This window comes from Xyrauchen texanus, chromosome 18, assembly GCF_025860055.1.
Source record: "Xyrauchen texanus isolate HMW12.3.18 chromosome 18, RBS_HiC_50CHRs, whole genome shotgun sequence".
NCBI lineage: Eukaryota > Metazoa > Chordata > Actinopteri > Cypriniformes > Catostomidae > Xyrauchen > Xyrauchen texanus.
Genome location: NC_068293.1, coordinates 115,305 through 142,249, shown reverse-complemented (window position 1 = coordinate 142,249; position 26,945 = coordinate 115,305). Strand labels below are relative to the sequence as shown.

The 26,945-nt window shown below is 42.8% G+C and overlaps 1 protein-coding gene across 1 annotated transcript in view; it reads left to right on the top strand.

Annotated features, from left to right (window-relative positions):
* Window positions 1–10,364: 10,364 nt before the first annotated feature.
* The window catches only part of LOC127658554 (mitogen-activated protein kinase kinase kinase 12-like), a 31,395-nt gene continuing 14,814 nt past the window's right edge, over window positions 10,365–26,945 (top strand). Inside the window, exons 1-7 of the mRNA XM_052147903.1 lie at window positions 10,365–10,588; window positions 13,904–14,409; window positions 14,495–14,678; window positions 14,782–14,973; window positions 16,049–16,207; window positions 18,139–18,297; window positions 18,517–18,625. Of these exons, the coding sequence (XP_052003863.1) occupies window positions 13,986–14,409; window positions 14,495–14,678; window positions 14,782–14,973; window positions 16,049–16,207; window positions 18,139–18,297; window positions 18,517–18,625 (1,227 nt within the window). The 5' untranslated portion in view covers window positions 10,365–10,588; window positions 13,904–13,985. The remainder of the gene's footprint in view (window positions 10,589–13,903; window positions 14,410–14,494; window positions 14,679–14,781; window positions 14,974–16,048; window positions 16,208–18,138; window positions 18,298–18,516; window positions 18,626–26,945) is intronic.

Here is a 26,945-nt window from a genome sequence, read left to right as displayed (position 1 = left end):
CCTCCAAGAGGGATAAAGGCCGACTGCGGAGGATGGTGATCTCTCTCTCCTGCACCATCCTCCGCAGTCAGCCTTTATCCACCAAAGGGTGATCCACACATTGTATCCTTCATGCAGTGGAACCACTGGAGTGGGACATGATCTGAACAGAGGGGGAAGGCCCACGCCAGCAGGAAGAAACGGAGGGTGAGGACTGCCCACTTGATCTTTAAACAATACTTTTCAATGGTGCTGTACTTAGTTTCCTCAGCGAGAGTTTACAACTAAAATACAGCACCAGTTGCTCCTCCACCACCTGTGAAAGCACTGCCCCAGCCCCCTGTCAGATGCATCATCTGTAAAATAAAGGGGAGAGAGAAGTTTGGTGCATGTAAGTGTAGTACCCCACAAAGTACAGATTTCACTTTTAGAAAAGCCTGTTGACATGACTCCATCCACTGGACCGGATTGTGAGCCCATTCGAGTGAGATAAATTAGCGGGCTGGTGACGTTAGAGAAACTAGGCACAATCCTTCGGTAAGTGCACAATCCCAATTGTGCACTTCTTTGGGTTGGCCAGCCGCAGCGATCTCAGGACGGCTCTCAAATTTTGCATGTGCTGGCGCCAATTATTACTGTAAATGATGATATCATCTAGATACGTAGCGGCATATGTGGTCTGAGAATTTTGTCCATGAGATGCTGGATCATGGCGGGGGCCCCAAACAAACTGAACAGAAGGGTCATGAATTGGTGTAAACCGAACGGTGTGGAAAACGCAGTTTTTAATTTCGTTTTTACTGTTTGAAGGTCTCTTCTCCTAAGCTTCCCATATGACGTCGAGCACGCCACACCACTGCTGCAGTAGCAACCCCCTCGTGTCTGATCAGGCTCTGGAATGCCTGTGGGTCCTCCGCTTGGGTCTGGAACAGGAGTTGAAAACGCTGATCCTGCTCCAGCCGCAGCTCGATGAGGGCCTGACGCTGGTTCTACTGGATGCCTGCGAGGGTCTTGATCACCTCGCCCAGTGGTGAGGACTCCATAACGTCCTGTCTCCTCAGATCCTGGGTTTTGGCACCAGTGTAACAAGACCTACAGATTGGGTATGGAAAATGAGGAGATGGGTAGCATTGACCAGGGTTAGGGTTAGAAGCAATATTGAAGCAACATCTAAAGACATCAGCAAGGAAGTTAAAGCTTGGTCACATATGGTTCTTTCAAATGGACAATGACCCCAAGCATACCTCCAAAGTTGTGGCAAAATGGCTTAAGGACAACAAAGTCAAGGTATTGGAGTGGCCATCACAAAGCCGATCTATGGGCAGAACAAACTAAAAAAAAGCATGTGCGAGCAAGGAGGCCTACAAACCTGACTCAGTTACACCAGTTCTGTCTGGAGGAATGGGCCAAAATTCCAGCAAATTAATTTGAGAAGCTTGTGGAAGGACCCAAATCATTTGAACCAAGTTAAACAATTTAAAGGCAATGCTACCAAATACTAACAAAGTGTATGTAAACTTCTGACCCACTGGGAATGTGATGAAAGAAATATAAGATGAAATAAATCATTCTCTCTACTATTATTCTGACATTTTAAATTTTTCAAATAAAGTAGAGATCCTAACTGACCTAAGACAGGGAATGTTTTCTATGATTAAATGTCAGGAATTGTGAAAAACTGAGTTTAAATGTATTGTGTATGCAAACTTCTGTCTTCAACTGTATGTGTGTGCCTTTATGTATATACATATATTTTTGTTTTATCACCTACTTTTATTTTTTTTTTGTACTATTTTTATACCATATTTTCATTGATGTTTTTTGAGATGCTCAGTTTTATAGTTATTTTATATTTATTATTTTATGAAACTCTTTGTAACATCTCTTTTGAAAAATGCTATATAAATAGAAATTGGTTATGTATTATAAATATAAATGAATAAAAATGCACTCAGCACCTAGTTCTGCTTGATTCAATAGTGTCTGCTGAAAACACAACGGATGTTGCAGGTTTCCTCATTGTTCCTTTTGGGCAAACAGTTGGCAATACATTTCACTCTATAGTGATTTCTATCACTCCGCCATGTGACACGTAATGCATCATATTAACATACTCCATCTCTTATCTGTGTCCCTGTAATAATAAAGAATATTGTTAGAGTATAACAAACAACATCAGGCTAGGTATGAAAATAATTGAACTGTAAATGACAATGCATTCACAAATTTAATAGGGCTTTATTTTTGAAATTCAACACCAGAATTCCCTGACATTCTTTGAGTGACATTCTGAGGTGGCGTACTATCATTCTGAAGTGAAATTGTTCTTTGTAAACAGGGAGATTCCTTTAAATATATATCTGAATTTATTGAAAAGACATTTTATTTATGAAAAAGGAGTTTCCTTTTAATATCAATCTGAATGTAGAAGGAACACAGTGTATAAATATGACATTTAGAGGGCTTTAATTTTGAAATTCAACATCAGACAGTCCTGAAATTGTGTGTGTGTGACACTCTGAGGTGGTGTACTATCATTCTGAAGTGAAATTGTTCTTTGTAAACAGGGAGATTCCTTTGATCTGAATTTATTGAAAAGACATTTTATTTATGACATGTTAGAGGGCTTAAACCGAACAAAGGAAAAGCATTATTTGTTCCTGTGGCTATCAAATTCAACAATGGCATAATAGCGCCCTCAACCGACAATCGTTCATAGCCTCAATGATCCGCTTCAAATGAGAATGAGCAAAATGATTGACAGGTGAAAATCATCAATGACTGGGACCCACAGCCACATTTTTGTTTGCTGTTTGCTGTTCTACAGCGGTCACAGGGACCAGTGAGATATCTCAGGACACTTATTTCATTAAAATCTTTAAGGTAGTAGGACATGTTTTTGTATGCAAAAATGTATTTTCCATGAAAAAATCACTTACAGCACCTTTCAAATAAATGAATAAAAATGCAACAGCACCAAACGGTACGAAAATAATGGGACTTTATAACTCTCAAAAGATTCAACTCAATAAAACAAACAATTCAATGAGCTAAAACACTCTTAAAGAGACAGTAACCATTTTGCCTTTGTCCTGAAAATGTACATTCCAAGCTAAGTGAGTAAAGATGCTTACTTTCCACCCCTGAAGTAGTTTGAATCCAGGGTGTGCTGAGTCACTGCAGCCAGGTCTCCAAAGCAACCAAATTGGCCCGGTTGCTAGGGAGGGTAGAGTCACATGGGGTAACCTCCTCATGGTTGCTATAATGTGGTATGCTCTCAGTGGGGCATATGGGGAGTTGTGCATGGATGTTACAGAGAATAATGTGAAGCCTCCACACGTGCTATGTCTCTACGGTAATGCACTCAACAAGCTATGTTATAAGATGCGCAGATTTGCGGTCTCAGATGTGGAGGCAACTGAGATTCGTCCTCTGCCAACCGGATTGAGACGAGTCACTACACCACCATGAGGAATTAGTACACATTGGGGATTCCAAATTGGGGGGAAAAAGGGGAGAAAGAAAATGGTTCAAGGAACGAAAATAAAAACTGAACATGAACAAAAAAAATAAAAAATTCTGCTGATAAATCCATCATACAGCTTATTTTCACTTATTTTGGTGACTCAAGTTGCTTATTTTGAGCTTGTTTTTCCAGACCAGGTTTCTGTTGCTAGATCTGACAACATGACAACTGGTATTTCACCCACACTAAGCGCAGTGCTGTCATTATAAAAAACAAGTGTGGTGATGTGGTTGTGGCCAAGCGACGTCTGTAGAGAGCGAGGCTGGGAGAGTAAGAGTGGTAAGGATTGACACCTGTGGGAAATTATCTCTAACAGCTATTTTGTATTGCAGTGAGAGCTGGAGGGGGATAAAAGGGCAATCCAGACCTCCAGAGGAGAGAGAGAGAAGGATATGCACACAGCAGTGTCTATGTGTGTGTTCATTTGTTCTGCGGAAAATTAGTCTGTGTCACTGAAAAGTGTTGATATTAAAGACTTACGTGGATTGATTATCCTGCTCCAGCTTCATCCTTCCTACCTGAAAGAGCTAGAGACTTCTTACAGTGGTTCTGAAACCCGGGATTAGGAGGAAGAAACATCATCATGGAGTCCTCGTTGCTGATCGAAGTAATCACGATCCTCGCGGGTATCCACCATGCCCAACATTAGGCTCTGCTTGAGCTACGTGTGGAAGGACCAGCAGGTGGAGGACCAGCAGGTGCTTTGGAGCTTGGTACACCAGGAGGGTTCTCCAGCCAAGACCCCGGACCCACCTATGGCTGTGCCGACCTCAGGACAACCTTTTATCGAGCTCTGTGAGTGGATGGCCAAAGTATGGAAGTGGCCGAGCTCCCAGTGGGCGGCCCGCCTACTGCCACTGTTGTCCAGGGAAGCCCAACTCACAGCCCAACAACATCCTGCGGCCAACCTCCTGGTGTATGAGTACTTGGAGAAGGCCATCCTGCAAGGGAACGGCTTCAGCCAAGAACAACATTGACAGCACTTCCAATCGCGGACACTTGGCGAGATCCCATTCGCATTCACCCAACAGCTCCTTAACACCTGCCGGAGGTGGCTGCTGGCTGAAGAACATGATGCAGAGGGAGTGCTCGATCTGGTGGTACTGGAGCAGTTCATCACCCGATACTTGTAGGAATGGCATAGTTGGTCCAGTACCACCATCTGGCTTCGTTGGATGAGGTGGTCCAGCTGGCTGAGGACCATATGGCAGTGTATTCGGGGACTGGCAAGTCCCTTCTTCTCTCTCTCTCTCTCTCTCTCTCTCTCTCCTCCTTCCCCCTCTCCTTTCCTGCGTCCTGTTCCTATTCCCCAGAAAAGGGGAATTCTGACCCCTAAACTAGTTCACCAGTCCCATGGGACATTCAACCAGCCGGTCTTCCCTAACCATCTCCACTCTTCCCCACAGGCTGGTGAATTCGCTGCTGCGGGTGTGGGCATGAAGTCTGGGCTGGTCTGCTGGAACTGTGGAGAACCTGGGCATTTCCAGTACTCATACACCGCGATGGAGGTGGAGACATTGATCCGGATCCCCAACGTGCCACAGGCCAGAGTACTGTATACCGGTGAGTATTAAGGGGGTTACATACAAAGCATTGGTGGATTCAGGTTGTAATCAAATCTCCATTCACCAAAGCTTGGCAGTCACTTTTCAATTTCGGGGACAAAAGTATAGTGTTGAGGCTGCGGTTAGTCCCAGCCTCTACCATCCAGTAATATTGGGTACGAATTGGCCAGCATTTACTACTTTATTAAGGGGAATATGTGTGGATGGGTCCTGCAACAAAACGTATCTGTGTGTTGTGTTTGATTTGCTGGCTGGGGAGTCTGTGCCATCTTCGTCAGCTCCACGTCAGTAGGACGTAAGGGAGGGGAAGCCTCTGCTTCCTCAGCCCTTAGAGGATTCCCTGCAGGGGATTTCCCTCTGGAGCAGATGTGAGATGAGACCCTTAGGCATGTCTTTGATCAAGTGAAAGTGAATGAATGTCAACGCCTCCAGTCAGACATCGCACTCGCATAACCTTAAGGATCGGTTGTATCGAATGATGCAGTACACTCAGACAAAGGAGGATACAACCCACTTAGGGTAGGAAAAGACACTGCACTGTCTAATGGCCCATTTCGATTGACCGGGCATTCGCAGGGATTTTCGCAGGTGGTGTGCGGCATGCTTTGAATGCCAGCTGGTGAATTCGCCAGCCACCCCAAGAGCTGCATTGCGACACTTTCCATTGATCGAGGTCCCCTTTGAAATGATTGGTATGGACCTCGTCAGGCCATTAGAATAGACAGCATGCTGGCATCACTTTGTGTTGGTTCTGGTGGACTACGCAACATGATATCTGGAATCAGTGCCTTGTTGCTGAGGCACTCTTCAGAATAATCTCCTGAGTGGGGATTCCGAAAGAAATCCTCACTGATCAGGTCACTACGTTTATGTCAAGTACATTACGCAAACTGTACTATTTGATGGGGACTAAATCAATTCGGACCAGCGTTTAACATCCCCAAATTGACGCTTGGTTGAAGGATTTAATCAGACCCTAAAGAATATGATTCAGAATTTTGTGCAAGAAGACACTCAAAATTGGGACAAGTGGCTCGAGGCCCTATTATTTGCAGTACTAGAGGCCCCGCAAGCCTCCACAGGGTTCTCTCTATTCAAATTATTGTACGGGCATCGACCGTGCAAAATGTGCTATGCAAAAATTGTGAGGAGGGACATTCAAACAGCTAAAATGAAATTCAGTATGTTCTTTTTTACCTGGGCATCCACTTGAGTCATGGATAGGTGCGGCCCCAAATTGATAAGACAGCAGTGATTGCAGCCTTTCCGAGACATAAGACCTGGGCTGTAGTTAGTGGGGTGAAAAGTGGTAAAGATTCTAGGAGCCCAAAGGAACCCCCTGCTTTGCTCTCTCCTGATTTCTTTCTACCTTTTATCTTGCAGATGGATGCATTATACAGGGGGTTGGGGGTAGTACTGTCCCAGCTGGTTGAGGGGGAGGAGCGCCCTGTGCTGTCCATTAGTTGCAAGCTCTCCCTGATGGAGACTAGGTATGGCACAGTTGGGAAGGAATGTTTGGCCATCAAGTGGGTCCTCACCCTCCGGGGTATCTGTTGGGGTGTGCTTTCACACTCTTTTCGGACCATGGCCCGCTGTTGTGACTTTATCGCATGAAGGATACCAATGTGTGGATCACCTGTTGGTATCTAGCTCTCCATCCTTTTAAGTTCGAGATGGTCCACAGGCTGGACCACAGGCAAAAGCATTAGTTTGTGTGTGTCACTGAAAAGTGTTCATATGAAAGATGTAATACAGAGCAAGAGACTTATTATAGACCGTTAACTGTTCTTTTATTTTGTTATAACTGGTAACCATTTGGTAAGGAGGCTGCGGAACTTCTTTACCGGCATGAAAAATTAAATTTTTACAGAAAACAAACCAAAATGAGAAAAATTTCGTTTTCGTCTCTGATTCCAAGTAAAAGAAAAGTCAAAAAAAAATTCTCCCCTTTTCTCCCAAATGTTTTATTTTTGTCTTTTTTTTCACTCTTATTGTTTCATTCAGATGTTTTTGATTGGCATGTAAAAACTAAAGACAATCATTCAACCTTTGACAATTTAAAGTGTGAGCCTGTACATAATACTGAAATATTTACAGTTACAGTAATATAGTGTTATAAATTGCCTATATAGTCTTTAAAATAAACTTAGTTTGGGTGAACTGTCCCTTTAACAAAAATGAAAGCACTCCAGGTAACAATGGCTAAAATGTCATATCAAACATAAATATGTAAACTGCCTTTAACTGTTGAGGCTGCTGGCATTTTTGTCCCTTTTACATGCAAGTTATCCATGCACTACATGCATCCAGAAAATTTGCATCCCAAGAATAGCATACATAATGGGTAGTGGATAGTGTAGAAGTAGGTATTTTTTGTATTTTGAATATGCCAACAAACGGTGCCAGCCAAACATCACTTCGGTCTATTATGATGGACTTCAGAGGATGAACTGATACCAACTCCAACCTGCATCACCTCGGTCTATTGATGGACTACGATCTTGAAATGGAATGCATAGACTAACTATTGCCAACAAAAGCCTTCATCAGCCAATTAACAAGGACAATTGCATCTATGTGAACTTCTGCAGTTAATCCAGGATGGACTTCAAAGACATTAATCATTAATTTTACAGTTCAAACAAAATCGATGTTTAAACACTGACCCTTAACACTTACTTAGGTTAATAATGTTAAACCATGATTTGAACTATACACAAGTAATATTTACATTATATTCATGATGTTAGCCCGAGGGGAACTGGCCCCCACAGTAAGTCTGGTTTCTCCCAAGGTTATTTTTCTCCATTAATCCACATCTTATGGAGTTTTGTGTTCCTTGCCACAGTCGCCTACAGCTTTCTCACTGGGGTTATTAATACAATTATTATTTAATTATTCTTAAACACGATTAAGAATCATATTTTATCTAATTACACAATGATGATTCATCGACATTATAGACATTACAGTTTTATCGTCTGTTAATGATGATCTTCTGTAAAGCTGCTTTGAAACGATGTGTGTTGTGAAAGCCACTATACAAATACAATTGAAATGAACTGAATTAAATTGAAATATTAATCATTTTCAACAAGGAAACAAGCCTGATTAATTGATTGATTGACATCTAGTGTTACATTTTTTATTTAGCATGTTTCTATTTAATTGTTTATTTTTCATTACAAATTATATTATCAGCATAACAGTTTGAGTGAAAAATTGTGTGAAACCCAATGCTTATAATAAAATCATGATCCTGCATGAGAATTTTCACAGAACATTTGTGAAGTTGCTTTACTCTTTATGTACAAAACGAGTTAACAGTAATGTCACAAATTTGCTTATTTGAATACTCATCATGAAATTGTGTGGAATCTTAAACATTTCTTATATTATGTAATCACTAGCACACAAACAACAGCCAGAGAGAAACATGCTATTTTATTTCTAAGATGTTTTCTTGATCTAATCCTTCCTCAAGATCACGAAGCGTGTTTTCATCAGCTGAATGGGAGATTAAACAATTTTTAAAGTGTGACGAGACTCCAAATCGCACCTCCAAAATGAAACCTAAAACTTTATTTCCAGGTTTAATATATATTTTGAATAGACTTTAAAGATGTTTGAACCCCACGATGTGGGTTTGTTTTCTCTTTGAATCTTTTAATGTAATTTTGAGGGTAACAATGGTTTAAGGAGGGTGTACCTGTATGCTGGGTTGGAAATCCAGGATTTAAAGTGGTGTTTTCCTTATTACATCACATGTTCTTCTGAAAGCAAAACGAAACACAAAATGTAGGCAGTCATCCACGTAGCCTGACAAAAGCAAAGCGGGTACGTTTACTCCCGCGATTAACAGAAAGTGAAGTGCTGCCGGCTCATGATGCGAGAATGGCTTGCATGCACTGCACGATTCTGTTGGGTATACTGCAGTCTTGACACATTTGACATTTTTGTTTAGTCTCCCATTCAGCTCCCATTCATGATCATGAGGAAGGATTACATTAAGATGTAGATTGGAATTCAGGTGCAGAATAAAAAGTAGTATACTCCTCTCTTGCAGTTGGTGATTACCCCTCCGGTGCCAATGCTAGCATGCGTGCCATATATTGCTGACCCCTGTTATAGATCAATAGTTTTAGAACTGTTTACAGGTGATAAAGCTTGTATGTCAACAAACAATCAAACTCTATGGACCTCAAAGTGTAATGTGTGCCATGTCAAAAAAATACATAATTTGAGCTGATGTAATAATGTTACAGATTTGTGTAGCTAATGAAAATTCTGGGAGTTATCACATATATTCAGACAAAAGAATTGTATATAATTTTTAATTTGATGATCAAGGTGATTAATACATTCGTTTTTCTGTAGCCTAACTGTCAAATATGCCAAATATAAAAATGGCAAAATTGATTAAATAAACAAAAAAAAGCTGAAGTAGATGTTTTGAATTTGTACATTTCTTGCTTCAACAAAAATATTTGCTCTAAGCCATCAATGGGTACAACGGTTTCTCTAGCTTAATATCTATCTATCTATCTATCTATCTATCTATCTATCTATCTATCTATCTATCTATCTATCTATCTATCTATCTATCTATCTATCTATCTATCTATCTATCTATCTATCTATCTATCTATCTATCTATCTTAAAACAATACATAGCCTCCATCCATCCATCCATCGTCAACCGCTTATCCTGTGTACAGGGTCGCGGGGGGCTGGAGCCTATCCCAGCTAACATTGTGCGAAAGGCGGGGGACACCCTGGACAGGTCGCCAGTCCATCGCAGGACAATACATAGCCTATTCATTGTAATTTTTATTTTGGTTGCGTTGTACTCTAAACTAAATATGAAAACTAATGTTTTATTAGCAGCATTGGTTTCATCCCGTTCTCGCGCTGAATGATCTAAATGATCCGCTTCTTTACTAAAATACAACTAAAATAGTAACCTATCAAATACAGCGTAATCATGAAATGTAATTTAGCGAGACGCTACAGATGTGCCTGAACACACACACACACACACACACACACACACACACACACACACACACACACATACACGCTCACACATACACACACACACACACACACACACACACACACACACACACACACATATACACACACACACACACACACACACACACACACACACACACACACACACACACACACTTCATACTTTGACATCATGTTCTAACGCTCAGTGCGCGCGGCGCGCCCCCTATTGGGCGTCATGCCGCCCTTTGACGTCACTTCAGCACCATAGAGGAGAAACAGCTCCTTCCGTTCGAGCAATGGATCCGAATTCATGATCATGCAATTCAGCTGATGGGGCTTGATCAGGACCGGATGAAATCACATCCCACACCCGTGAAGAGAAACACACACGCGGCGGCAGAGGAGAAAGCGTAAAGTTACTACATTTACCCCGGAGCTGCGAGGACAACATCAGATCCCACCCGTCACTTGACAACGCGACAACAGCAACGGAGATTCGGTACTGTTTATCTGCAAAACACATATGACGCAAGCGATGTTTTGCGCTTGGTCTCATAATACTGCTGTATAGTGTGCGTGCAGAAACGAAAAAACGCTGAATGTCTTTGAATAATAGTGGAATTGTGCGCGGACGCGCGCGCGTGTGTGCGTGTGCGCATTCTCTTCAGTCATTGCGGTACTTCACGCTACTCCACGGCTGGACGTGTTCATACGCGCAATTGACGCCAATGACATCACATCTGAACGCGTTCAGTTATTTGCCTTTTATTCGTCGCGTACAGCAATGGCTCATTATCGTCGCCGATAAATATGTTGTGATCTTTGTAATTGTCCACACCTTTTAATCTCATTACTTTTAGTCTCATTAAACGCTCAAAGAATCGTAGTATTAAGCACCGAACGCAATGAGAACGCGTGCGTTAGTTATGCAATTTTGTCGTATTGTGCTGAGACTGACGTGACGTGAGCTATGCGTCCGTGGGTTCGCGTAGAGACGACCAAGCAGAAGTGAAGGGTTTTCTATAGGACTACAGCACATTTATATGAATATTAGGCTATATTTTCTGGGGACATATTTTCAATAATGTTATTGCTGGCAAGTGTTACTGCTGTTACTGTTACAATAACTTTTATTGTCACAACTATTTTAGATGCTTTGTCATTGGGTACTGCTTTCCTTATAACAGCAATAATGAATAATAGCCTAATAATAATAATAATGGAATACCATGTATGTTGAGTAATAATAGCGTGATATATTGGCCAAGTGGATTCATGGGCCAATATTTGGTCTTTTTGAAAGATTATTAAAGGAATATTTTGGGTTCAAAACTCAATCAACATCATTTGTGACATAATTTTGATTGCCACAAAAATACATTTTGGCCAGTCCCTCCTTTCTTTAAAAAAACCCCACACAAATCTGTTACAGTAATGCACTTACAATGAAAGTCAAAATTTGTCTCATTCACATTTTAAGTGCCTCACTCTAACCTCATTTTTTCTTTTTACGAAAAGGAGGAACGAGTCAAATAATGTTTTGTGGTTATCAAAATTATACCATAAATGCTGTTGATTGAGTTTAACTTGCGTTCTTTAAACATTATGTCAGTTACTAAATCTACCACCAGATTTTTTACTTTAGGCACATTTTCCATTTTTTTTAAACATTTGTAATGAATTTTTAGTTGATATTGTGAAAAAGAGAAAATAAGCAATATAGTGTACCTCATTTGGTAGCTTTTAATTTGTTGTAATTTGTATTACAAATCAAATGTCGGCATCAGTATCCACAGGGTCCATAATTTCATGTTCCACCTGCCAATTGTAATTGAATTGATATTTTTGGAATTATTAGTCTTAAAATTAGTCTTAAATAAATAACATTTTATTTACTTGCCAAAGCAAATTTCACTCCCATTTGGCATCATATCATATCATAAAAATAAATCATAATGCCGAGACTTGAATACTACTTGAGACTGTGATAAACAAATATGATTAGTCCACCATATGCAGTAAATCTCTTATATCTTTTAGTCACTGATTATCATTGCTAATAAGCAATAGCGTATGGTTCTGGAAGTAAAAAGTCCATTCATTTTCTCCATAAGGGAATTGATTTTTAACAATAACTTCTTTCATAGGTGTTTTCATAGGCAGACCTACCGTGAACTCTGAGGTTGTTCATCAATGGTATTTGCTTCTGCTAAAGTCATCAGCTACAGACAGCAGCATATCACCCTGCAGCTGGTTACCCACTGAGACCGTCTGGTGAAAAACTAAGGTTACTGCTTAAAGAGGTATTAGGGAGTCCAGTAGGGGATGCTCACCCTGCGGCCCTAATACCCCAGTTTAATACTGAAAAGGACACACATTATCAGATTAGATGTTGAACCGAGGTCCTGACTACTTGTGGTCATTAAAAATCCCAAGACAATTCTTGTAGGGATTGTAACCCCTGTGTTTAAGCCAACTTTGCCAATTAGCCTCTATCCATCACGGCTTCCTAATAATCCACTATACATGCGATTTGGCTACATCATTGTGCTCTCCTCTCTACCAATAGCAGGTGTGCTGAATGTCCTGGCACACTATGGCTGCCGTTGGCTTTGGATGACTCTCCCAATACTATGTAGAGCATTTTGAGTGTCTAGAAAAGTGTAAATATAAAGTATTTTTAGTATTATTATCAGCTTTTTTTATTATTATGTTTAATAGTAGAATTTCTGGTGAAGAACAATACTACTGCATAATCCTGAAGGAAATTGATACACCAATCAGAGAATCGCAGCCAACAAAGTGCACCCAAAGAGCTCTGCAGCAACCGCTGTGAATGATCCAATCGTCAATGTATGTTGTTTATATACGGAGATTCAACAACTCTAAATCAATAGTTTTATATTTTTCTATTGCTTTTATTTCAATTACATTTGCTGTGCTTCATGGGATTGAAGTCTCTTGAATGACTCATGGGACTCTATCTTGAAAGTTGGTGAGTACACAGTCTTGTCCATGTATCTTTTTGTCTGATTTTCAACTTTTTTTGAAATGTTGAGATTCATCTGGGAGCTGGTTGGTTTAGTTCATGGCTTTTTACGAAATCCCTATGGATGTAATGAATTGGAAAAATACTTCGGAACCAAGATGGCTGAATGGGCACTGTTGTGCTTTATTCAATCCCACTAGGATTTTGCTGCACTTGATTACTGCGGCCCAGAATTACACATTTGCCATTTGCATCATTTTTTGTGTTGTTCTTGCAGTGAAAACTCATACAAATAATCAACAATATTTGTAATACAACAAATAATCATAGTACTTGTATAATTTGTGTCAATGACTGTATACGTGCAATCACCTGTACATATTTTAGTCCATAATGTTTGCAGTTAGCAAGAAAAACATTATAAATACACACAAAAATACCATACATTTAAGAGGTGAGACCCATAAGGTTAAGAGGTGATGACTTAAACGAGTTCAATAGAAGATCCTTAATTATTATTATATTCAAATTTTCGACCTTAAGTAAACTTTAGTATGGTTAAAATAGAAGACCTACATTAAAACTGTAAACTAAAAACTCAGATATATTAATAATTAGAACTGTTGCGATTATTACATCACCCGAAAGAGATCATTTGATCTGCGTTTTGCCAAAATTATTGCTACTGCAAATAATGTGAAGAGTGATTGAATATGCAATAATTCTTGCAACTGCAAGATCACAAAGACCTGGAGGGACTGTCTATTGCCATTATCAACAAAACTAAGAACCCCTTTTTTCTTGCTTCATCATTCCTTTCTCCAGGCGTTGAGGAACATCAGTTCTTTGGAGTGAGTGGTGAAGGCGACACTTCTTGAGGGTGGCCACCCCCACCCCTACTGCCCAGATGGCTTGTGTCCATGAGCAACATGCCCCTTCCCCCTCTCTCTCAGGGTTTAGCACCCCACTCTCTGAGCACCCTTTCTATCGCCCAGATGCTGAGGTGCCCGCAAGCACGCCGGACACTGAACTCACCCCGACCCAGTGTGTTCTCCGTAATGTACTCTCCATTGACCCTGTGGGGGGTGGGAGCGGCACTCACACCCACAGCAACAGCCCCACCCTCAGCGACGAGCCCACCAACTTCTCTAACAGCGTGCTAAAGCTGCAGGAGGGCGGAGCAGAGGGCGGAGCTGTGCGCAACCAATCCGACAGCTTCAGACTTCAGGCAGGTGGAGGGGGCTTTCTGGAAGGTTTGTTTGGTTGCTTGAAGCCTGTGTGGACGATGATTGGAAAAGCATACACGACAGAACACAAACTGAGCCAGGAGGGTGAGTGACACCTTCTGAGACTTGTTGGTCCCTGTTAGGGTCATTTTGATTCTATTTGATCGGCATGATCAAATGTGTCTTACAGTATCATGGGAGGTGCCATTTGAGGAGATCTCGGAGCTGCAGTGGGTGGGCAGTGGGGCACAAGGAGCGGTGTTCTTGGGCAAGTTCCATGGTGAGGAAGTGGCAGTGAAGAAAGTGAGAGACATCAAAGAGACAGAGATCAAACATCTACGCAAGCTCAAGCACCCCAACATCATTACCTTCAAGTAAGTGAACTTTCCATACGAATGACAGGTTAGATATTTGAAGTTCATAGCTGGGTCAATTAGACAGTTATACTGATGCTGTACATGAATGTATGTTTTTCAGGGGTGTGTGCACACAGGCTCCATGTTACTGCATCATCATGGAGTACTGTGCACAGGGGCAGCTGTATGAGGTCCTGAGAGCGGGCAGGAAGATCATGCCATCTCTGCTAGTGGACTGGGCCATGGGCATTGCAGGGGGCATGAACTACCTCCACCTGCACAAGATCATACACAGAGATCTCAAATCACCCAAGTACATCACGCACACACATTGACAGACGAAGTTCAGTCTGGCTCACATCAATTAACCGATATAATATAATTTGTCAATATAATTAACCCATTTCAAATGATCATGTAGGTGCCACATAAAGGCAAAAACTATTCAGTAATAATAATAAATATTGAAATAAATGATATGATTAATATTAGATGTGTTTGAGATGCTGAGATCTGAACATTCTGTGATATCTTGTATTAGATTCATTATCAAGTCTTTCTCAATGTAAATAGTGTATTTTAATGGTTGGCACCAGTGTTGGTTAAGCTATTAAAAAGTAGTAATACACTTCAAATTACGAATGACTTTTGAAATATTTTTGGTGATTGTCTACATATATATTTCCTCCTTTATTTTCGTTGTCCCATTAGCTATCATTCATTTTTTAAATGTGTTCTACTTAAATAATTTTAAATATTCAATATTTTAGAAATATGCATAACCTACTTAATGTACTGTAAAGTAATTAACTTAATGTCAAGTCTAAAAGGAATTTCAGTTACTAATTACTTTGTAATCAGATCACACCCAGCACTGGTTGGCACCCATATGTTTCTTTAGGCCTAAAGATGGCAGGAAGATTTGTAGTAGTCCATGTTATGAAAAATATTAAAATATACAAAATATATAAAAAATGTATTTTTATACAAAAAATATATTTATATGAAATATAAAAAAATGCTACAATCACTCCTACATCTCCCCCTGCAGTCTGTTTTCAGTGTATTACTCTTTGTTTTATTTCGTTTTTTTTTAGCAAATTTATGCCTGAATATGTATCATTTGTAAAGCTCAAAGGTTGCTCTTATCAACTTCAGACCAAACTGGATTACCAGTTGATGCTGCTTTAGAGAAATGCATATCTAAATAGTGCAGAGATGTACTGCATTTGCCTTCATAGCCTCTAGATGACATCAAAGAGTATTTCTGTTATTTCATTTGAGTTCAATTATTCTCAATTACTTCAATTACTTCAACGTTTTTACCATGTTTTTAGCTATGGTTTGGTTTTCTGAAAGACAATCACACATGTCTCTTCCTGTGTCAGTATGCTGATTACACATGATGACCTGGTGAAGATCTCAGACTTCGGCACTTCTAAGGAACTCCGAGATAAGAGCACTAAGATGTCGTTTGCTGGCACGGTGGCCTGGATGGCTCCTGAGGTTATACGAAATGAACCCGTGTCTGAGAAAGTGGATATCTGGTACGCACAGGGAATCTAGTGAATGTAGTGGATGGGAAAAGAAATTATGAATGATATAGGGAATACATAATAATAATAACAGTTATATCCCCAGATAAAGTCACTTTGTTGGGTATTACATTTTTATTTACATTAAACAGAGTAAAGGCCAACCATAGGTTTGAAATATTCTAGTTTTGTTATTCTAACTTTGATGGGATCATTCATCGTTGATGCACAAAAAAACTTGGCTTGTTTTCCTGTAAAAATTCCTTATTGTCCTTATCAAATTCACCTGATCAGCAAAATTGCATAAGATATTAACGGGTTTGCTAACCCAGACATGAGATTGTTTACTTACCCTCATGTAGTTCTAAATCCATATAAGTTTTTTTATATGGAATATAAAAGGTACGGAGCCTCTTATAGGACAGGGAGGGATTTTTTTTCTGAAATATTTTTGCATCCCCTCACAGTAATTTTTGTGTTTCCTCACATTAGTTTGTGTTTCCTCGCAATAATTTAACCATGGTTATTACAGTCATGGTTATTACAATATTACTATAATAAAAGCATGGTTAATTAATTCCAAGGGAATGCATAACTTATTGCAAGGGAACATGAAACATATTACGAGGTAATGCAAACTATTGCAAGGGAAAACAAACTAATGAGAGGGACCGCAAACTGTTGAGAGGGAATGCAAATGTGATAGAAAACCTTTTGTGAGGGAAAATGCCCCACCAATCATGTCATTATAACTTACTGCAGCACCACGGGAAGATTAACCGAAGCCTAATGCCACACTGTCATAATTTTCTGACTTAAGTGAGGAAAGTGCATCTCTTGGTTTCTTAAAGGGATAGTTCACCCAAAACGTAATCTCACGTATGACGTAATCTCACGTTCTCCACTCAGTTGAGACATCCAGGATAAGCACACAAATGCCCCATTGTGAATAAAGACATAAATAGAGATCTAAACCAAAATCAACAAAGCTTCTGTACAGCGTTCCTCCTTCTCACTTGTAAACAGCGCTGCTCTTCTGGCTGTGACGCACATGCCTCAGTTCTCGTGTGTTGCAAATTCCAGTACGATTACGTTACAGGAAGCATGATTTAGAGTTTAAAAAAGTACTTAAATATTGATTTTTTTCACATCAAAACTGATCATGTCACTTTAGAAGACATTCATTTAACAGCTGGAGTTGTATGGATGATGTTTATGCTGTCTGTCTGTGATTTTTGGAGCTTCAAAAGAGAAATCTCCATTCACTTGATTTTTAAGGATTTTTAAATCCCGTTCAGAGTGGGTCTAACAAGAATGATGCTATCCTGAAAGAGGAAAATTCTGATGGTGTTGTGTTGGGCTCCAGTGGATTCCAGTGATGCAAGCATAGGGCAGAGCACCAAGCACCAAGCACCTCCAGCTAATTAAATTGGTTTAATGGCTTCAAGGTCACCGCCCTTGGCTAACGCAGAGCTGAAGTGATCAACTTTAAAGGGAACCCAGTCGTCCTTAATTAAGAAGGAGAAAAAAACAAAAAAAAAATAAACATAATCTGAGCATCAAAAAAATTATAAAAAGCAACCCAAAACACAGCTAACACTGCTGGAAAAACAAACAACCCAGTGGGAAGGGCACAACTGATACTAAAACCAAAAAAAGAGTAAAATAAATTTACAGAACAAAATCCAGCAAAAACAAAAAAGAAGATAGAAGCAGGAGGGAACATGAGAGGGTAGAGAGAGGGAAATGTAAAGGGGAAGAAATCAGGAGGGTAAATGAGGAGGGCAGGTGGGGTAAATAAAGAGAGAAAAATCTAGTCACTTATTTCCCTTGGTTCCTTAAGCCATTTCTTTATAAATAACAGTTTATAAATAACAAGAAGTTATTTAATAGGTTTATCAAAAAGTTAATATGTGAATATCTTGTATGTTGTTGTTATGTAGGTCATTTGGTGTGGTCCTATGGGAGATGCTGACTGGTGAGATCCCGTATAAAGATGTCGACTCGTCCGCCATCATATGGGGTGTCGGAAACAACAGCCTGCAACTTCCTCTTCCTGACAGCTGCCCAGACGGCTTCAAGATCCTGCTCAGACAGTGCTGGTAAGAATAAACTCTTCCAGTTTGTCTTTTTAGAATATAGTTTGATAAAGTTTGTAATGATCTGTTATGATCGCAGCATGCTATACGTGAAGGGATCTACAGAGATCTTTTATAACAAAATTAAAGGTTGAAAGTAAACTAGAGAAGAAGTTGTAATATTGGCAATATTTGCTACTCTAATGTGTGTGTGTGTGTGTGTGTGTGTGTGTGTGTGCGCAGGAACTGTAAACCCAGGAACAGACCATCATTCAGACAGATTCTTCTGCATCTGGACATCGCATCTGCAGATGTACTTTCCACACCTCAGGAGACGTATTTCAAATCACAGGTGACATGCAACCTGCACACTGTACAACACTACTGCTGTTGAGTAGTTTATAAAAGAAATGTCCAACCTGGTCTCTACATTTTTGTAAAATCAACACAAAATGAACATGAGGAACTACAACAATGACTTTTATTCACTTTCACACCAATCATGAGCAGAAATGGAAGTGCAACGTAGTGCAGCGTAGTTCTAGCGGGAAGACTAGCAGCTGTACATCATCACTTCATTAGCGGGGTAATTCCTAGCCAATCGCATTGGAAGCCATTGCTTTATAAGTCTGCTCACAATCTATCACATTGCTGTTTCAATGCGCTAAAACACAGGCAACTAGACGCGCTTCAACATCTCCAGGCCACATATAACCAGTGCACAGCACTTCTCCAGAAGCCTGCCTTCCCTTTCCAACGACGTCGTCATTTCATCTCAACTTCTACCAACATCAAACCCATGGGGAGTAAACAACCAGCAAACATATCTCATTCACTCAGGAGATCTCTCCCAATCGCATTGCACGACCCGGCGAAGGAGCGCGCAACCCGCGAATCCTGCAAAATCATCGGCTCAGGCAGCAGCCGGCTTCCATCAGAAATAAGCGAAGTCATTTTCATATCCATCAAATGCATTCGGATCTAGTCATGGGTCTAGATCTTCCGTTGCCATGCAACCTGTTCATCACAAAGTTGCAACGTTGCCTGTTCATCATAACGCATTCACATCAATATCAAAAGCCAGTATTTCACGTCAACAGCGCATTCACTCATAGTATGGCAGACAATCGCATAATCTCATGAAGGCAAGGTTCATTCACTTGTCATTCACAGTCCACATGCCCGAGTGTTCCCCATCGGGGAATTAAGATAATTATTCAGGCATATCATCATGTACAGTCAACGCTTATCTTACAGGCTCTCATTACTTCATTCAGTAAGATTCCCCATTTTTTTGTTGCCGCCTTCGCCCAAATCACGTAATGGGTGCGTTCCAATCCAATTCATCATCCCTATGCCCTACTCACTAGGAAGACCGAGCCCACGATGTGAGCATTCCGAGGGAGCATGACATCAGTTTCACCCGTCGATGTGCGCCCCCCCCTTCCCGAGCACAAACCATGCAAATTACATACCCAACTTAAATGGCTGTATCTACTGGCTCCCCTGGAGTATGGACACAGTTGTAGTATCTTTTGAAAGAAGACATTTCGGGCTTCACTTCTCAAGTTTCAGAATTAATGAATGTTGTTATTTTAAAGCAAAAAAATAAAATAAAAAATAAAAATAAATAAAAAAGTTTTGGACTTTGAGATGGGCTCATTCTGTTTAGAAGACTTCATATAAAAGATAATATACAGTTTTACAACAGGTAAGACAACAGTGTTTACAACAGAATGCTGCTCCGGTTGCATAGTCTGTCGAAGAACGATGAAGTGTAATTCTTCCAGGTGAGATCTCATGTAAACATGGAGAACATATCAAGATTTATAATTGCGTACAAAAGTGCTACTGGACATTATTGAATTAATTCTGTCACGGACAATTGACCCAAGCAGGCTGAACTGGATTCATCTGGTGATCGCTATTTCATAAGGTATGGAGTCCCGTTTTTGATATTGCATGTTGCCATCCGCACTTCCGGCACAAATAAACAAATTGCTGTTTTTGGAGGACTGTCATCATGCATCAGAGATCGGATATCAACGTCGATCACCTAGACCTTCGAAAAGACATATAATCTGTTATCATTAATCGCATATTCATGCATGCATATATCAGAATGCAAATCTATTAAACGTAAGCAGAGTGACTTCACTCCAGAGCGCAAACAAATACGTATCAACAGGTTAATATAGCCTCCACCAAGCCTTGTGAAAGAATTTACTTCATTCAGTACAACATTCGATGAGGTTCCCAGAGCGCCTCCAAGGGCGAATTTACGCGATCCATAAAACGCAGCATTTTCTTACTCCAGACGTACTTCCATGTTTTCATCGCTAGCACCATTGTCCCGGCGCGCCTCTGATACCTAGAGGTAGGCTCCGCACCGCTTCCCCTATTCTTCAGATTATCTACCACCAGCGTAAGGCATTTCGCTATGATCAGGACATACAGCGAGTAATTCCCATCTCATGGCATACTTTCATTTTATTATCATTCAGGCATCATCAAAGAGCAGAAATTCGTTGGCATGTCTTCACAAATCATTCACTCATCGTGGTCAGACCACTACAGCAACCACTACTCCGAACCAATATGATTGACAGCGTAAATGCCGGAATCCAGCCATACATGTTTAGGCGTGCGTGTATCTGGTCTCCGAAATATGTCAGAGACAATGGTAACTCGGCACAGCAGCCGTCGAATCAGCTATCAAGCACATTCGGAAGGAGATTTGAAAATATTCACAAAATATAAAGTGCGATACTGCATCTTCAGGTCGTAAAGGTGGGACATGAACAGCCGGAACTGATCCATGCTCGAGAATCACATCCTGAAGATCCCGATTCATATCAACACACATTTCATATCAACACACATTCACAAAGCAGTTTCGTGCAAGATGATTTGCACAAACATGCACACATTCTTGTATGTTTTGGGGCACACCTCCTTCAAAAACTAAACTGTACACTGCATCTTCAGGGTTCTTGCCGGGAGTACATGAAGACTCTCATGTTCCTTTTACAGCCAACAACTAAAATCATGAAATTGAGACATTATTCTTCTCAACCTATTTGCTCCAGCTCGAGGAATAAGAGGGAGGAGAGCGAGAGAGAGGAGAGAAAAAAAAAAAACACACAACGAGCCACATCTCTAGAATTCTAGACATCACACACCTTCTCTAACCATGCAAGCTTCCCCCCCTAAAGAAACATGACAGGATCAGGTCTATTTTCACGTCATTCCCTGGTCCGTTTGGGTCTCCTAACGCAATCTCCAGCCCCATCAGTCCACCTCAATTTTGCCATGCTTATCATTCCTCAAGGCCACTCCGCCCTTTTTTCCACCTCCTCACACTAGCTCATTCCATAGACGGCCTCTCCTACCCACCAATCAATGAATTTCCGGACGACACGCCCCTATTCTCGGACATGGCTCCCACCATAGGATTCAGGGGTTGCCGTCTAGGACCATGGTTCACAAGGGAATGGCCAGAATGATACTCTCTTCAAATATAGCTTCCTACGCTCCAGACGCTCTCTTCGTAAGTAATCCCATTGCTAGATATTTAATAATTTAATGTATTTATCAAATGATCTCGACCCACAATCCCAGTCTCAATGCGGCTCAGCGGAGGGAAGAAAGAAATGACACCGAGACCCAAGCTTCAAATCCTTCCTTGCCATTCGTACAGCACTTCATCATACGGTCCAGCAAACAACCTTCCCCTCTACCCTCCAATGAAATGGTTCTTTACCCCGTACGGGGTAAAATATATGTTCGAGTTCAGAAATAAGAAATACACTCGCAGAACCACTGCAGCCTCGTTCCGCGATGACACAGCAAGCTACATCTACAAAAGAAGTTTAAAATGGGGCTTCCTTATTCCACACCCATCATCTCGGCCAGCGTCATATGGGTTCCCTCAAACGCATCGTAGTCATGCAACAATTCCGCAGTAGTTACTACAATCAATAAAGTCCGGCCCTCCTCGAAACATCATGTCCTCTATGAGACGTCTGACATGCCAGTGCATTTCCTGTGATTTCATCATCCCAGCCAGACACATTCCCAGGTTTCTCAACTTCCCTCCCTCGCTTCGCAGGAGTTCCACAGACCAGCTCGACGGGCACCCTTCGAGGTATACCGGAAACTACTACGAAGATGCTCGGCCGCTGCTCTCCCTAATCGTACCTGAAATGGTCAACTTGACCCAAATCATCAAACAAGCTCAACTCTCCATCAGCCATAAGTTCTCATGCATATCTGGTGGTGGTCGGTGGCTCTTCCCCAGCTCATCCTTACCTGCACTGATTCAATTCAAGCAAGCTCACCGTTCGCAAGGACAGCACATAACTATGTCCTCCCCTCGCCGGGCTTCCACAATCAAGCATAGTTCCGTCGCATAGGGATCGCTCAAACCAGCCGCCCTCACCGGAAACTCTCACCATAACGAGATGGCTTTCAACAAGGTATGGCACGACAACATTGTCTTTATCGTATTGCCTTATGTATGCGTTCAGTCTGGCAAAGATAACCATCAAACAACTTTCCCTCGTCGGAGGGTTTTCATATCAAATGTTTTCTTTCAACAAAGGGATTGCAAGCAACATCGTCATTATCATACGGCCCCATGCATGCCATAACCCCGGCAGGTTATATTTAAAAAAAACAAAAAAAACAAACACACATTTTATCACTACTTTCGGAGGGTTTCACAGTTAAACGTTTCCTTTCAGCAAAGGGATTGCACGCAACGTCGCCATTATTGTATGGCTATGCACGTCACCCACCTCGTTCAACAAAGATACCCAAACAATCATTCCCTCGCCGGAGGGCTTTCATATCAAACGTATTTCAACAAAGGGACTGCACGCAATGTTTCCATTATCTTATGGCTTTACACACGTTGCCCACCTTCGGCAAAGATACCTCAAACATCTTTCCCTCGCCGGAGGGTTTTCATATCAAATGTCTTCAACGAAGGGGCTGCACGCAACGCTGCCATTATCGTATGGCTTATACACGTTCCCCACCTTCGGCAAGGATACCTCAAACAACTCCTCCCTCGTCGGAGGGTTTTCATATCAAACGTCGTCCTTCAACAAAGATACCGCACAGCAACGCCGGCCTAACGTAGGGCCGCATACCACGCTGCTTGCCTTAGGCAGATTCTGCACAACCAGGGGCCTCAACGGAGAGCCCAAAAACACAAAAACCTTCCCATTGCAAAGGCTTCACACAACCATACCAGAGATATCACAAATTTCATGTCAATTCTGATGCTCACATCTCTATTTTCTTCTCCAGAATGAACGCCCAACACAAGACCTGGTTCGTACCAAACAGGATCATCTCTTTTGGGGGTAGTATACTACTTTCTCTCTTTTTGGGGGTAGGCTCCTCGCCCCTGCCTCCTATCTCCGGCAGGATATGATGGTTCCGGGCACAACTCCCTCGGACCGCCGGACGGGGCCTACGCCAAAGAGAGAGACATTACCTTGTTTTACATTTATCAAATAAATGGCATCTTAAACCTCACTCAAGCCTGCGTCTTCCCGATAGAATGGAGGGTTACCAGTTTATAAATATTTATTTTTCGGCCTGTTCCTTACACAATACTATGTTATGACAATTTTACTATAGTGCATGACTGAGGGGATAGATTTGAACATTTGCTTTACATAACTAACTTCTAGGTTACAGATGTAACCTCTGTTCCCTGATGGAGGGAACTAGACGTTGTGTTGGAGAAGCGACACTAGGGGTCTCTCTTGAGCGCCGAATATGCCTCTGATCTATGAAAAAAGGCCAATGAGAAGTTGGCAGACAGTATTTGCATACCCTGCCCCCGGACATACGGGTATAAAGGCGAGGAAATACGTCGAGTTCATTCAACTGAGGAGCCGGAAACACTGCAGTGGCTCGGCTCAGCGGCGTGGCCGGGAGGACACAACGTCTCGTTCCCTCCATCAGGGAATGGAGGTTACATCTGTAACCTAGATGTTCCCTGTCTGTTGCTCTCTCAACGTTGTGTCGGAAAAGCGATACTAGGGGTCCAGTTTAAATCACGCCATGCCGTGCGCCGTGTACCTATATTGCTGACACAGGAGCAGGCAGGTCTTTAGACCACATGTACCCTTCCCTAATGCCCCAAAACAGTCATCAGTGTCCTTCTGGTTACCCTAAACAGGAGAACAAGGCGACACTTGCCAACCTGGGAATGGGCCGAGCTGGCTGGGTCTCTTTTCTCTCTTTGTTTCTCCCCATAGAGTAATAAACGGCCAGGGCCCTTACACGCATCGAGGGAAGGGGGTCTTACCCAGTTTCCTATTCTTTCAGGGGGAAAAGACCCTGCGGAGACCACACCTACCCTGAAGGGGAGGTAAGAGTGGATGAATACATCACATGGGTTTTTTAGGTGGCATGTGGAAATGGCGCAGTGGTAGATCCAACCTCATTAGGAGGGGGGAGTTGCTACAACACGGTGACCGGAGGGCAGCAGGGACTGCCTAAGGGAGATGCGGGTCCACTCGCAAGGGGACCGTACCAAGGAAAATACACACAGGGGGAGTCTATGTAGGAGTTCTACCCTGTGGAGCACCTATTCCAGTACAGGGTAGATTAAGTACCCGCAGTGGATTGGGTTGGCGAGTTCCTCCGCTGAACTGCGTACCCACAAGGGTTAGGGAGGAATCATCCAGGGATCCGAGGAGTGGGATCTCCTGGGAGAAAATGCGCACAATTTTACCACAGTGAGGGAAAGGGCGCTAGGCGCAATCGATCCACCCGGTCAGTCCATCAACGTGTTACCGAGTTCTACTGGCTCGGACCAGAGAAAACATGGGACGAAACTGACTCAACCCGGAGATTGTAGAATCTCGAAGGTATTAGGTGTTGCCCAACCCGCTGCTCTACATATGTCTGCTAGGGAGGTGCCTCTGGCCAGTGCCCAAGAGGACGCAACACTTCTTGTTGAGTGGGCTCGGACCCGCAAAGGGGGGGCACGGCCTGGGTGTGATAGGCCAATGAAATGGCGTCCACGACCCAGTGGACAAGCCTCTATTTGGAGACAGCGTTCCCTTTCCGCTGTCCGCCAAAGCAGACAAAGAGCTGCTCAGAACGTCTAAAGCTCTGATACCTCCAGATAGGTACGCAAAGCACATACCGGACACAGCAAATAAGTGGCTGGGTCTGCCTCCTCCCGGGGCAGCACTTGCAGGTTCACTACCTGGTCTCTAAAGGGTGTGGTAGGAACCTTGGGCACGTAGCCCGTTCGCAGTCTTAGGATCACATGTGTGTCTGCCGGACCGAACTCCAGGCAAGTGTCGCTGACAGAGAACGTTTGCAGGTCCCTGACCCTCTTGATGGAGGCAAGCAGGGCAATCTTAAGTGAGAGGGCCCTGAGTCCAACTGATTCTAGCAGCTCAAAGGGAGGTCTCTGGAGGCCCGCTAGGACCACCAAGAGGTCCCAGGAGGGGAACAGGCTTGGCCGGGAGGGATTTAACCTACGGACGCCTCTTAGGAACATGATGATGAAGTCGTGCTTACCCAAAGACTTGCCATCTACTGCGTCGTGGTGGGCCACGATAGCAGCGACATACACCTTTAGGGTGGAAGGGGACAGCCTCCCCTCCAGCCTCTCTTGCAGGAATAAGAGCACTGACTTAACTGAGCACCTCTGCGGGTCTTCGGCCCGGGAAGAACACCAATTTGCGAACAAGCGCCACTTCAAGGTGTAGAGATGCCTGGTAGAAGGGGCTCTGGCTTGGTTGATCGTGTCTATGACGGTAAGTGGTAGACCAGCTAGATCTTCCACGTCCCGTCCAGGGACCAGACGTGGAGGTTCCAAAATCTGGGTGCGGATGCCCGAGCGTGCCCTGCCCCTGAGAAAGAAGGTCTTTCCTCAGGGGAATTCGCCAGGGAGGGGCTGTCGTGAGGAGTATGAGGTCCGAGAACCAGGCCCGGGTGGGCCAATAGGGAGCCATTAGTGTGACTTGTTCCTCGTCCTCCCTGACCTTGCACAGCACCTGTGCAAGAAGGCTCACTGGGGGAAATGTGTACTTGTGCAGCCCGCGGGCCAGCTGTGTGCCAATGTGTCTCCCCCGAGGGGAGCCTCTGTCCAGGCATACCAGAGCGGGCAGTGGGAGGTCTCTCGGGAGGCAAACAGGTCTACCTGGGCCTTGCCGAACCGGTCCCAAATCAGCTGGGTCGCTGCTGGCTCCAAAGGAGGAGATGACTGGCGAGTCACGACATGTGGCGGGAGCGTACGCCGCCTTGGTGATTTATGGATGCTACCACAGTGGTGCTGTCTGACCTGACTAGGACATATTTGTCCTGAACTAACGGGAGGAACTTCCGCAGGGCAATGAAAACGGTCAGCAACTCTAGGCAATTGATATGCCAGCGCAGCGGAGGCCCTCTCCAACGGCCCGCAGCTGCGTGCTCATTGCACACGGCGCCCCAACCCAATCTGGAGGCGACGGTCAGGACCAGGACTTGTCGGGACACCTGCTGCAAGGGTACTCCTGCCCGTAGAAAGCAAAGGTGTGTCCAGGGTTTGAATGTCTGGCGGCAGGCGGGGGTGATCGTTACCCGGTGCGTGCCGCGGCACCATGCTCGTCTCGGGACTCGAGTCTGAAGCCAGTGCTGAAGCAGTCTCATAT